The following is a 13,446-nucleotide window of genomic DNA, read 5'->3' as shown; positions in this document are numbered from 1 at the left end:
TTTTATTCTCCCACCACGCCCTAATGGATGGCAGGGCATGAAATACCGCCTGTTGGCACACAAAAAGGTGAGAAAACCCCATGTCGACCTAATGACCGTATCCCAAGACAGTTGAGCATGTAATTCAAAGTGATGCTGGGAGCTGCACTGTGGGACTGAATAAATAATGCTCTTAACAGCAACATTACAACCATAACCTTGCTCCGTTATACCCCTGTAGGGGTGTGCAGTAAAATAAGCTTGTTAGGCTGTGGTAAAGTATCAGTAATGTGTGCACATCGCATCCCATCACCACATTTACTTCAACTGCTCCATGTTGATATTCTGCACCTATACTGAACAAAACAACGACTACATTTAAATCACTGTGTGGTTGTACAGCAATCTACTGTTCACCGCAACCCTGTTCTGTGTCTCAGAGTTCAGACAGACTAAGAATACATAAAAAGAACATTTACACATTAAACCACACATATACTTACACTTCCAGATGTGTTCATAACAGACTTTATCTCTCTCTTGCATGCTTTTAGAGATTTTATTTGAATGTAGGCCCTAACTTTGTACTGTAAAGAAAAGGTACACGGTCAGACTAGGTATATATCAGGTTGCAAATAAGTAGTCAGCAAGCAACCACTGTTGAATTCAATACTATGGGCCTAATTCAGGTTTATAAGTAAGCAAAAAGCATGCAACAGCAGCCAGTACTTACCCTGCACAGAAAAAATACAACCCACCCAAATTCAAACGTACAGGTTACATCTGCTGAGCAACATGGTATTGCTCAGTTGCTTTCCTATATGTACAGAAATCCACTTCCACTTGATGCACAGACCCTTGGGCTCTCCCATCCTAGAAAATGGAGGTGAAACGCCCCAGTTTCTAGTAATGCAGCCACCCTTAAATGCTGCTGCCTGCCAATCAGGTAGCGGCTAATTACGGGCGACAATGAAAGACGCAGAATGTACTTTGGGCAGCTGCAGATTCCCTCCATGTCTTGAACTCAGAATCAGGCCTCATGTACAATTCTTTTTCCATGTGTGTTGTATACAAATTAAGGGAGTCAGTCCTGAGAGTTGCCCCAGTATGCAATAGGTGGCACATAGGAACTCAAGCAGCCAAAACAGATCTCCATTTTGAATGAAAGAGAACATTTATTTTGGTGTAATAAAACAGGTTAGGTTGTCCGGTTCCGACCTTGAGGTGAGAGGTCGAGGCATGTGAGTGCTCCGTTGCACCTCCACCCCTGGCCTCCTACCTGGTATCCCCCTCCCGATATTGAAGCAGGACGCCTGGCCACGAACGCAGCAAAGGCGCCGGCGAGCGCACCGCACATTCCAGGATGCCTTGGCTATGGCGCCGGATGTGCGTCATCTGACCCGGCAATAGCCTCACACAGCGCGGCTCCGTCTCCGGCTCCCGTCTCAAGCTTACCCACAGCATACAGCTAATGAGGGGAAGCCATATGGATGCCACTAGACGGACCGAGTGATACCTGTAACCCGCAGCCTGCACGGATCCACGCAGGCGTCTAAGCCATAGCCTGCAGCCTCTCTTTGCCCCGGCCCCGTGGAAATTGTTGCAGCACATTATTAGGGACTACTTGACTGAGGGACATTTGCAGCCTGCACGGATCCACGCAGGTTCCTGTGCAATAGTCTGCAGACTGCACTTTGTTCTTGGGCTCTGCTCTATGGACTGTGTTATACTGCTAATGAGATGAAGTTTATGAAAATCCCCTGCCTGCCTGAGTGACACCTGCTGCTTACACGGACTTACCTAGGCCCCTGTGCAATAGTCTGCAGTCTGCTCCTGGCCCTGTTTCATGGACTCTGCTACAGCATACTGTTATTGAGACGAAGTGTTCTAGAAACCCCCTGCCTGCCTGAGTGACATCTGTAACCCGCACGGATCCACGCAGTGAATTGGGGCTGTGGAAATACAGCTACTCCCCTGTCGTGGAGGGGTCTCCTGAGGGGTCACTGGAATACTGGAGGACACCTTAGAAGTGGAACTGACTGGTAGCAGTGTGGGGTAAGAACCTGTGACATGCTTAAAGGTACTGCTGTAAAGTAAATTAATTTTGATCCCTAAAGAAGGAAAAAAAAAAAAAAAAAAAGGGCTACAGTTGAGCAGATTGGACGCTGCACAAAATCAGTTCTGGCCCCCGTGTATTTCTGACTGTGGGATAAAGTGGACAAAGGGGTAAATAACTTTTGTAGTTGCCTTTAAAACTTGTCCTTAAAAACCTTGCCCTCAAGAAGATACCCCTGTTGGAAAAAAAAAAAAAAAAAAAAATATAAACAGAAACATATTGGAGAGATCTTGCCTTCATAAATTGGAACCAGATAAAATTAAATGGTGCGCTGACCCCCTTATATGGTACCAATAACGGATGGAGAAATATCTCTCACCTCAGATGCCGAGGGGATCCCAGAGAAATCGTGCCCTTAAATTGCAAGCTACAGCAGAAATGGCTGCTATAACTAAGACACAGCAGGAGAAACAAAATAAGCAGGAAAAGACACCCCGCTTAAGTACTCAATCTCTCCATACCCAGTCTGTTTCCCCAGAAAGAAACCCTCACGTTACGTATGCTGAAGTAGTAAAAGCAATCCAAGAGACCATGGCTCCGTTGATGGAAGCACAAGCAGCGAAACTTGACGTGGCCATACAAGATATCACAGGGCAGCTTAAACAAATAGCGCACGTACAGCAAGTTACTGAAGTAAGAATGGGGGAACTATTTCAAGATGTCGCCACGCTTAAGGAAACTACCCCTGTTTTCCAAAATAAATGCCAGGAAATGCAAAGTAAAATTGACAGTTTGGAAAACAGATTGAGAAGAAATAATTTAAGAATTGTGGGGCTAGATGAAAAATTTAAAGGCCCTGAACTTAATAAATTTCTTCAGAATTCGCTGCCGGAAATATTAAATATCTCTGATACATGTCAAGGTATGGTGGTGGAAAGAGCCCATCGTTTGGGCCCACTGAAAGAAATACCAGGGAGTAGACCCAGAGTGGTTATCTTTAGATGCCTCAATTTTCTACATAAAGAAGCCATATGGGTAGCATCAAGAAAACACCATGACCTGATGTGGGAAAACTCAAAGTTACTGATATTTCAGGACTATTCAGTGGAAGTAGCACGAGCCCGCAAAGAATTTGCTCCAATCTGTACAAAATTATTTGAAGCAAAAAGAAAATTTGCATTAATGTACCCCGCCCGATTGAGAATATTCGAAGGAGATAACATTAAAGAATTCTCACTAGCGTCAGCAGCAGATAAATATGTGACAGAACAATTCAGCAACGCCGCTCAGGGATCTGAGAACTCTGCAAGCTCATAAATATGAAATATATGTGAAGAAGGGATGATCTTCACTCCCCCTCATCCGAATATGTATAATCATGTTTAAAAAAAAAAAAAATCTATTTGGAAAAAGGGGGTGATGGGAGGGTGGGGGGGCATCATATACATGTACATATATAAGTATAAATTGATTAAGGGGTGTAAGACAGGGGCAACATTATAACTTAGGTTAAAGAGCTGGAGAAAGTTAGAATGAGTTATAAAAATAATATTCCGCCCACCAGCACATCTATGTGCAATAGATTGAAATATGTCCTTGTGAAATGGATGAATTGGTAGGAGGTAAATATTAAGTATTAAAGGCTAATAAAAAGGGGGTATATATAGAAGGAGATGGTTTGAGACCAAGTCAAGGATGGCTGACGACGCACTCAACTAAAGATAAAAAAAAAAAAAAAAAAAATGTACAAAGGGAGGGGTGAAGGGGGCAGGGGGAGATGGGGAGTGGGGGAGGCTAGGAGGCTTACAGGCTATTAGTGAAAATTGTATAACTTTTTAGCTTGTTTTTCTTTTTCTTAAGTTTGAACCCCGGAAGTTAACAATTTAAATAGTAAAACATCTGTGTTGAAATACATCACAACGCGGATGCTTAGGATATATGTGAAATGTATGTGTGTTATTTCCCTATGTTTTGTACGTCAATTTCCCTTTATGTATCCCTTAGCCAGGAGGAGGGCATTTAGTAAATATGACATTAAATAACAATGAAGAATTTTAAAATTGGTACGCTGAATGTGGGGGGATTTAATACCCCGGTAAAACGTAGGAGAATCCTGACATATCTAAATAAAAAAAATTTGGATATAGTCTTCTTACAGGAATCACACTTAATACCCCAAGAGATACAGAAATTAAATATTTTGAAATGGTTAGTATTAGCCGCAGCTACATATAATTCTAAATCACGAGGGGTAGTGATCCTGATAAGAAATACTATAGAACATGAAATTGTATCGGTTGATAGTGATGAGCAAGGAAGATATGTTATCATAAATGTAAAATTGGAAGGAGAATTATATGCCATGTGTAATATCTACGCTCCAAATGTTAATCCTCAAGCTTTTTACACTGCTCTGAACAAGAAACTTAATCTCTATAAAAATCAAACATTAGTGGTGGGAGGAGATTTCAATGTGGTTGCGTCGAATATTCTAGATAGAAGTACACCCTCAAAAAAAAGAAAACGGGCTGCTGAAAACATAATTACTACGCTATGTGAAAAATTTCAATTGGTGGACACCTGGAGGGCGTGTTACCCAGTAGAAAGGGAATATACATGTCTTTCAGCAGCTCACGGGTCCCTATCAAGGATAGACTATATTTTAACCTCCAGACGTCTATTCCCTAGAATAACTGATTCTAAGATAGAAACAATAAGTATATCTGATCATGCTTTATGCTGGGTCCAGGTGGTCACTAGGGTCGACAGAGGCCCAATTCGGCAATGGCGCTTTCCAGCATATTTGGCTAATTCTGTACAGTTCAGGGCTATGCTGGAAATAGAATGGGAGGAGTATAAAAAAAATAATGTAGAGACAGAGGTAGAGGACCCGCTATTATTTTGGCAGGCTTCCAAAGCGGTGATGCGAGGAATAATAATATCCTATTGTAAAAAAAGAGAAAAAGATATGGACAGTAATTACCTGGAAGCACAGGCTAGATTAACCCAGTCTTATCAAAATTTTAAAAATAATCCAATAGCTGATACAAAAGCAACATACTATAAAGATAAAACAACATTTGAAAAAATTCTAGGAGGCATAGAAGCCAAATATAGTTTCCAGAGGAATAGTAAATTCCATCGTTTTGGAAATAAGGCGGGAAGATTGCTGTCACACCTCCTTGTAGGAAGACATCCTCCTTCCATTATAAAATCTATAAGAGGAAGGGATGGTATCCTGAGGAGGGGAAATGGTGAGATATCTAAAGTATTTCACGACTTCTACTCCACACTATACTCATTACCTGAAATAGATAAAGGAGGAAAGGAAGAATTTTGGGCTAAAATTAATATACCTGGCATCACAGATGAACAAAAAGAATCCCTTATAACCCCTATATCCCTTAAAGAAGTCCTGAGTACAATTTCAGCATTAAAAACAGGAAAATCTCCAGGCCCAGATGGGGTAACAAATGAATACTTTAAAATATTAGCTCCAAAATTGGGCCCCCCATTAGTGGCAATGTTCAGAGTAATTATGGATGGAAAGGCTCCCCCAAACTATTTTAACTCATCAATAATAAGAATATTACCTAAGGTGGGGAGAGATATGGAAAATCCTGGGTCATATAGACCAATATCCTTACTAAACACCGATTACAAAATTTTTATGAAAATTCTTGCTGATAGATTAAAATTAATACTTCCATCCATAATTCATCCGGACCAATCAGGTTTTATATGGGGACGCCAAGCAGTTGTTAACATCCGGAAAGTAATAGCAGTAATGGAGTGGCTCAGGGCCCATCCCGCCAGGGAGCAGAATGCGATTCTCTCCCTGGACGCGGAAAAAGCCTTTGATTTAATTACATGGGACCATTTGTTCGAATCACTAACCAGATTTGGTGCTCCGGTCCAATTTATTGACTGTATACGTCTGCTATACGGAAAAGCGTATACCCAGGTGATCAATAACGGATACTTGTCTCAACCGTTTGAATTGAAGCGGGGGACAAGACAAGGATGTCCATTGTCTCCACTCCTCTTTGCCCTCGCCTTAGAACCATTGGCCATAGCTTTGAGAGCTTCCACAAATTATAAAGGTGTAAGGGTAGGCGGAGAGGAGGTTAAAATGGCACTCTTTGCCGATGATATGTTACTGTTCATAGCAAATCCCTCAAAAGCTATCCCAGAAATAGTATCCCTGATAGAACTGTTTGGATCTTTTTCTGGGTTTAAGGTTAATTACAATAAATCGGAACTAATGACTCTGACAGAGAGAGAGAAGCCTATACTGATAGGCTCCCCTCTGTCCCAGTTTTCTAGGGTAAAACATACAATGAAGTACCTGGGTGTACTAATCCCCCCATGCGTAGCAGACGTGTACTCAGTCAATTTTAGACCGGTAATAGCAGAAATATCAGCCCTACTACATAGATGGACTACCCTGCCCCTATCACTCTTGGGAAGAGCAGCAGTTATTAAAACAATTGCATTCCCTAAACTATCTTATCTGCTACAGATGATCCCAATAAACCTGTCTAGGCAGGACTGTATAATTGTAAAAACAATATTCTCCAAATTTCTGTGGGCAGATAAGAAACCAAGAGTAGCATATACTAAACTGCAGCTGCCTAGGAGTGAGGGGGGGCTGGGGATACCAGATCCATTAATATATAGTAGAGCCGTTAGCTTCAGATATATAACGGATTGGTGCTGGAGGCAGTCGAAATATACAAATGGAGCGATAGAAGAGGCATTATTTGCACCCTATTCTTTGGCAGCCTTAATACATACACCTAGGGGAAAGCTTCCGTCACATATCATTAATAATATATTGCTTAGAGACACGTATAAGGCATGGAAGGATACAAATAAAAAGATAGGAAGGTCCCCTTATGTTTCATGCTTTATTACTTTTTGGGGCAACCCACAATTTGTACCAGGACTGGAAAACCCTCAGTTTCTAGAGTGGAAGGAAAAAGGCATTTCAGCCATAAAAGATGTCTTCGATCCAGGGGGATATATTAGATCTTTTCCAGATATAAAGGAAGAATATAGTTTACCACAGTCACAATTCTATATGTTCCTCCAAATAAGACACTTTATTCATTCCCTACCACCTGTGGGAGTGGAGGAATTGAATGAAGACCCAATAGGAAGCATTCTTCAATTGGCTCATAAAACTACCTATAGATTAAGGTATTATTATACGAAGGCATGGGTAACAGAGGGAGGGAAAAAATGGATGAGAGCAATAAAAAGTTGGGAGGGAGATATAGTAGCAAACCTACAAGGTATGACAATTTTGAAACAATGCCAACAAACATTGAAATATTTACACACTGCTGTACTCCAAGAGGTATATTTGAAGGTACTATATAGGGCTTATATAGCACCAGCACAGAGAGCTCATATGGCCATTGGAGAAACAGATGCATGCGTGAAGTGTGGCCAGAGAAAGGCTACATTCTTTCATAATTTCTGGCAATGTGGCAAAGTGGCAATATTTTGGAATAAAATTATAAATTTTATAAATAATACATTTAATCTAAGGATTAATAGAAATCCTAAAGTATGCCTATTATCCGTAATGGATGAATGGGACCTGGGAAGAAGGAAAAAAATCCTAACTCCAATATTGACGATAATTCTTGGTATAGCAAAAAAAATGATCCTAAATCATTGGATTAAACGCTCAGCTCCAACCATACTGGAGACTAAAAACTTCCTACTTAATATCCTATATATGGAAAGACAGGCAACCCTACCGGATATAGAGACAGGGGTGATACGATTCTATAGAAAATGGGGTTCATATATTGAAACCCTCCCTCGGGAGTTACAAACTCAAATTCTGCACATGTATGAGAAGACAGTATGGTCAATGACTAGACAATTAGGAAATGTAGAAAATCGAGATAGTGCCCCCAATAACTGAGATATAATGGTACCATAAGGAAAGGTGGAAAAAAATAAAATAAAAAAAATAAATAAATAAATATAGAAGTTAAGGAGATAAGGATCCTCAATGGCTAAGGGGATGAATATATTAGGGAAGTGTTTGTTTGTACTTGTCATCTATGTAAATGTATGTTTTAGTTATCCCCATGTCAAAATTCCAACTCTGGTAGAATTAGAATATAGTAAATAAAGCGACATATAATATGGTCGAAATACCCCATGAGGGTAAAAGTTAAAATAAGACGGGCAAGGTTGGTTAGGTCTTTACCTTTGTTCTTTCTTTCTTTTATATATACAGATATTCTTCTTCCTGGTTATTATAAAAAAATACATACGTTCGAAAAATAGGAGGAGATGGATACAAAAAAGTGTACAAAGTGAATAAAAGAAAATGATAGGAAGGAAAGGGGAAAAGAGAAATAGGGCAAATAGACCCCCTGAAAGGGAAAAAAGGAGGGAAAATAAAGAAAAAGAAAGATGGGAAAAAAACCTATAGAAAGTTGGTCATATGGAAAAAAAATGGAAGAAAGAGGAGGAGGGAAGGGGGGAAAAACACTAAAGGGAGGGGAAGGGAGGTGAGGGAGGGGAAGGGAGGTGAGGGGGGGGGGATGAGAGGGGGGAGGGGGCGGATAAGTTCACTATGGGCCAATCACACAAATCACAAGAAAAAAAAATATGAAAGAGGGGGGAGGTAAGGGAGGGGATAGGAATATAAAGACACATAAGTAAACACTTCTTAAACACAATATACACCAGGCCCCAGAATAAAATAAATAAGATGAGCACAATCACACATCACATAAAAAAAAAAAAAAAAAAAAAAAAAAATATATATACAGATACACACTGAAACCCCCAACCTATAGAAGGGAGAAATAGTAGACCAAAAGGTAAAACAATCCCACCTTTCTTGTTCCCCCTAGGGGAGATAGACCCTAAGGGAAAATATGGATATATATGATGCCGCGTAAAGATATGTAAAATATGTCGATCAAATTTAATATGAGAGAATGGAATATATGTGTTAAATGTTAATGCAGAATATGCATATTTATGTTATGTGATTATATTGTGAAAAAAATACCAATAAAAAAGAATAAAAAAAAAAAAAAAAAAAACAGGTTAGGTTAGGTTGCAGGGCAGGATGGTTAGGATTAGGCAGCGGAGTATGTAGTTTATGAACTTATAGGATGGTGGGGTTTACGGTTAGATGGGAGAAGAGGGAAAGTATACTTACCAGATCTATGTCAGGATTTCCTCCAATGGGATGCCAGCATCAGTATTCCGACGCCGGCATCCCTACCACGGTCATCCATATGTATTCCGTCAGTGGTGGTGGTGTTAGCGGGGTGGCCCGAGAATGGTATTGTGTGATTGGACTTTTAAATGGTGTAAAGGATTTCCTTTAAATTCACACACACCAAAAAGGATCATTTGCGAGATTAAATTAAAAAAAATAAATTATAAATATGTTTAAAACTGTTCACACCTGATGAATTTTTGACTTTGCGGCTTCTAGCTGAGCTCCTCCCTCAGCCTTCAGGTTAGAGGCTTCTTTGTTGTTGCTGCTTGTCTGCAAGTAGGAAAAGTGGCATTACAAGTTTTATACAGGCATGGGTAAATCCACAATTAAACATAACTGAAGAGTGGCACTACTCCGATATGGTCACGGAACTGTGCTTTGCTAACTGGATGCACCTTGCAGAAGCTATGCAGTAGTGTGCCCTATATACTAAAAGGGAACAATAACATTGGGGGGGGGGGGGGGGGGGGTAATTTTCAGGGATTTGGTTTTGTCTGCACGAGACAGGTAGAACAAAGGACCGGATTCAGAATGGTTAGCATGGCTGCAAATATTGCAGATGGACAAAACCACTGCAAGTGGGCAAATCCTAACATGTGCAGAGAGAGTTAGATTTGGGTGGGGTGTGTTCAAACTGAAATCTAAATTGCAGCGACAGAATAAAGCAGCCAGTATTTACCCTGCACAGAAACAAAATAACTGACCCAAATCTAACTCTGCAAGTTACATTGGCCTCTCAAGCAGTGCAACATGGTTTTATCCATCTTCAAAAATGGCAGCTTAGCTAAATGTCTGAATTGGGCCCAAAAAAAGCACAGGCATCGGCACTAACTGGATAGCCCCATTGGGAGTAATTTGCCACAGTAAGATACAGCGAAAAGTATCCATACAAGTAAATTTGCTAACTTTAATTTCTATGTACACTCAACATTTACAAGTTACAATCTACTGCAGGTCTACGTACTGAATAAATGCTCAACAACATACCTCACTATTTTTACCATTTTTATTACTGTTGCTGCCCTGCAAGATCATTTTCTCCAGCACCACCAAAAGATGCAAGGCTTTCTCAGTTTGGTAAGTTAGGAGGTACAGGTCTATGAGCAGGAAGCATACTGCGTGTGCAAATTTCTCTTCTGAAACAAAAAGTACACATTCAAAGGATCTGCAGGTACGGAGTAGTTCCAATAATCCATAACAATTTCCTCTTGATGCTTTATATGGGGATTTTGACAAATAAAATACACCTAACTCTGTGGCTCTCCAGTTACTGTGCAACTACAAATCCCAGCATGCCATGCTACAGTTTTGCTATTAGGGCATGCAAGTAAATGTAGTTTTATCAAAGCTCAAGAGGCACAGTTTTGTCAGGACTGGACTAAAACATTTCAGTAATACATTAACATACATATGCCGGTGCGAGCGGCCGGCGAGGGGGTTAAACTGCGAGGATCACAGAAAACCAGTGATCCTCGCAGTTTAACCCCCGCGCCGGCCGCTCGCACTATGCAACGTCCGGGGGAATCCTCGCAGTCACAGAACTGCGAGGATTCCCCTAAACTGCGAGAGCCGCGGCTAGTGCAGCAAACTCGCTGTAATTAGCCTCGGCTCTCGCAGCTTTTGGAGGCACATTCGCAAATTCCCCCTCGCTCAAAAAACGGAGCGAGGGGGAATTTGCGAATGAGGGGGGGTCAGTTGAATACTGACAGGGTGAGCGGTGACTGTGAGCAAAAAGTCCTGCTCGCAGTCACCGCTCGCCCACGGCATTGAATATATGCCTGTATATTAAAATCAACAGAAAAACTTCCATTTGTACAACTATCTTTATGAACAGATATAAACTAAAACAAATGCAAATATGTGCTTTCAATAGCATTATCTTAACACTTGTGGATAAGCAGACCAGGCTGGGGCCACACACAGGTTCCTGTGCCTACACATCAGTGGCGCAGCCACAGTGCCCTAACGCACCCGGACTCAAGTGGTTCCCGCTGAATGCTGTTTGTAGCTCAGGCCTTAGGGGGTATTTATTAAAGCTTAAAGATAAAATTGCGAGGGATGAAATACCAACTAAAACGTATTATTTACAACGGCAGTTGGGAGCTGATTGTTTGGTGTTTTATCTTGCTTCCAGCTTTGATAAATACCTCCCAGTGATTTAAAAAGAGCAATTTAGAAGATAAAATAAAGGGTTTGTAATACATATTATATCAAGCATATAATACACATTTAAGACAAAATGCGAGCAAGAAAAATGAACACTAATTAGCTGTGGTCACATGAAGTAAAAGTAAAAAATAATATTCATTGTTATTTAACAAAGATATTAAGTTTCACACATTTTCTGGCATACAAAAAATAAGATCAATAAACATTCAGGTAAACTGCCAACTAAACAGCGAGAAGTGTTTCATGAAAAAGTGCCATTGCAAACACTACAGGAAAACATTATGCCATTAACGCAGTTATCTTGTCCCAAAACGTCTGCAGACAACAAAATATTAGCATATTTTATTGAAGATGGAATGCTGCTCATCAGATTCTATTATCTTCTAGAAGGTGCTAAATACCACACCCACCTCAGTCACCTCACTATGGGCGAGATGCAGGCAGAATCTTTGCCGCCAGCCTCTACATGTATACCGGCGTTAACCAAGGCCGTATGCATGAAGAATTCTGCAAAAAAACGGCTCTTGCGATGATACGACTTCAAGGTTCTGCACCCACCACATCCAACCTCCGGAATGTAAGGCATTTTGGGCTTGGTGCATATGGGGGCCAAACCTCCAAAAACTGCATTTTGGTTTGGCAGAATTTTTTTACTTTGCTGCATCTCACCCTATGTTACACCCCCAAGACACTTCAAACCCTCTTGGAGGGTAGATCAAAAATAGGAATTTGGTACTCACCGTTAATTCCCTTTCTCCGAATCCGTAGGGGACACTGAAGTCTACGCTGGGGAATAGAGTGGTGTATCGGAGGAGTCGGCACTTTAAGAAACTTGAACTGTGGTATGGCTCCTCCCCCTCTATTCCCCCCTCAGACCTCAGTCTTAGTTGACCGTGCCCGAGAGGAGAAAAGAGACCAGGGAATCCCCAATAGAGAGAAAGAACATTAACAAAAACAAACAACCATACTACTCAATAGGCTATCAACAACACCCAGACGCATGCATAACCAAACATAACTGCATGCGCTCAAAATAAATCCCCCCCTTTTGGCCTGAACAGTGCCGGGAGGGTGTTCAGTGTCCCCTACGGATTCGGAGAAAGGGAATTAACGGTGAGTACCAAATTCCTATTTTCTCCTTCATCCTTGGGGACACTGAAGTCTACGCTGGGGACGTCCCAAAGCCATCCCCACGGGTGGGAAGGCACTGGGCATCCTGAAGCACCGCACGGCCGAAACTGGAGGCAGAGGCCGCAAAGGTGTCAAACCTATAAAACTTAACGAAAGTATTAGGGCCCGACCAGTTGGCCGCCCTACATAACTGTGCCAGGGAAACTCCCCTGGCAGCGGCCCAGGAAGGCCCCACCGAACGGGTGGAATGGGCCGAAATCCTGACTGGCGGTGACTGTGAAGCATGAAGGTAAGCCTGCTTAATGGTGAGACAGATCCACCTAGCCAGAGTCTGTTTAGATGCTGGCCAACCCCGCTTCGCCGAAGAATACAGGACAAACAGTGAATCCGACCTTCTGAGATCTTTGGTCCTATTCACATACACCTGCAAGGCTCGGACCACGTTCAGCGAGGCAGAATCTCCCGTAAGAGCTGGAACCACGATTGGCTGATTCAGGTGATAAGATGAAACCACCTTAGGCAAATAATCCAACCTGGTCCGAAGCTCAGCCCTGTCCGGATGAAACACCAGATAGGGAGACCGGCATGAAAGAGCGCTAAGATCGGACACCCGGCGTGCCGATGCCAACGCGAGCAGTAACACCGTTTTCCAAGTTAACAACCGCAAATCAATAGAATCCAAGGGTTCAAAAAAACTTGACTTAAGATAATCCAAAACTAAGGAAAGATCCCAAGGTTCCTCCGGAGCCCGCACTGGGGGCTGAAGACGGAGAACCCCGCTCAGAAACGTCTGCACCTCAGGAATGACGGCAAGACGCCGATGAAAGAAAACTGACAATGCAGA

The 13,446-nt window shown here is 41.7% G+C and overlaps 1 protein-coding gene across 5 annotated transcripts in view; it reads right to left on the bottom strand.

Moving 5' to 3' along the window:
* The window catches only part of CNOT10 (CCR4-NOT transcription complex subunit 10), an 83,449-nt gene that overhangs the window by 55,556 nt on the left and 14,447 nt on the right, over positions 1–13,446 (bottom strand). For all 5 annotated transcript variants that reach the window (XM_083188659.1, XM_083188661.1, XM_083188662.1 and 2 more), the window contains 3 exons: positions 10,290–10,438; positions 9,489–9,572; positions 483–566 (listed from right to left, as the gene is read on the bottom strand). In XM_083188659.1, coding sequence (XP_083044785.1) covers positions 483–566; positions 9,489–9,572; positions 10,290–10,438 — 317 coding nt within the window. The remainder of the gene's footprint in view (positions 1–482; positions 567–9,488; positions 9,573–10,289; positions 10,439–13,446) is intronic.

This window comes from Crinia signifera, chromosome 5 (genome assembly GCF_055691185.1).
Source record: "Crinia signifera chromosome 5, ASM5569118v1, whole genome shotgun sequence".
Taxonomy (NCBI): Eukaryota; Metazoa; Chordata; class Amphibia; order Anura; family Myobatrachidae; genus Crinia; species Crinia signifera.
The sequence above is the reverse complement of the archived record's forward strand: the minus strand, read 5'-3'. Positions and strand labels throughout refer to the sequence as shown.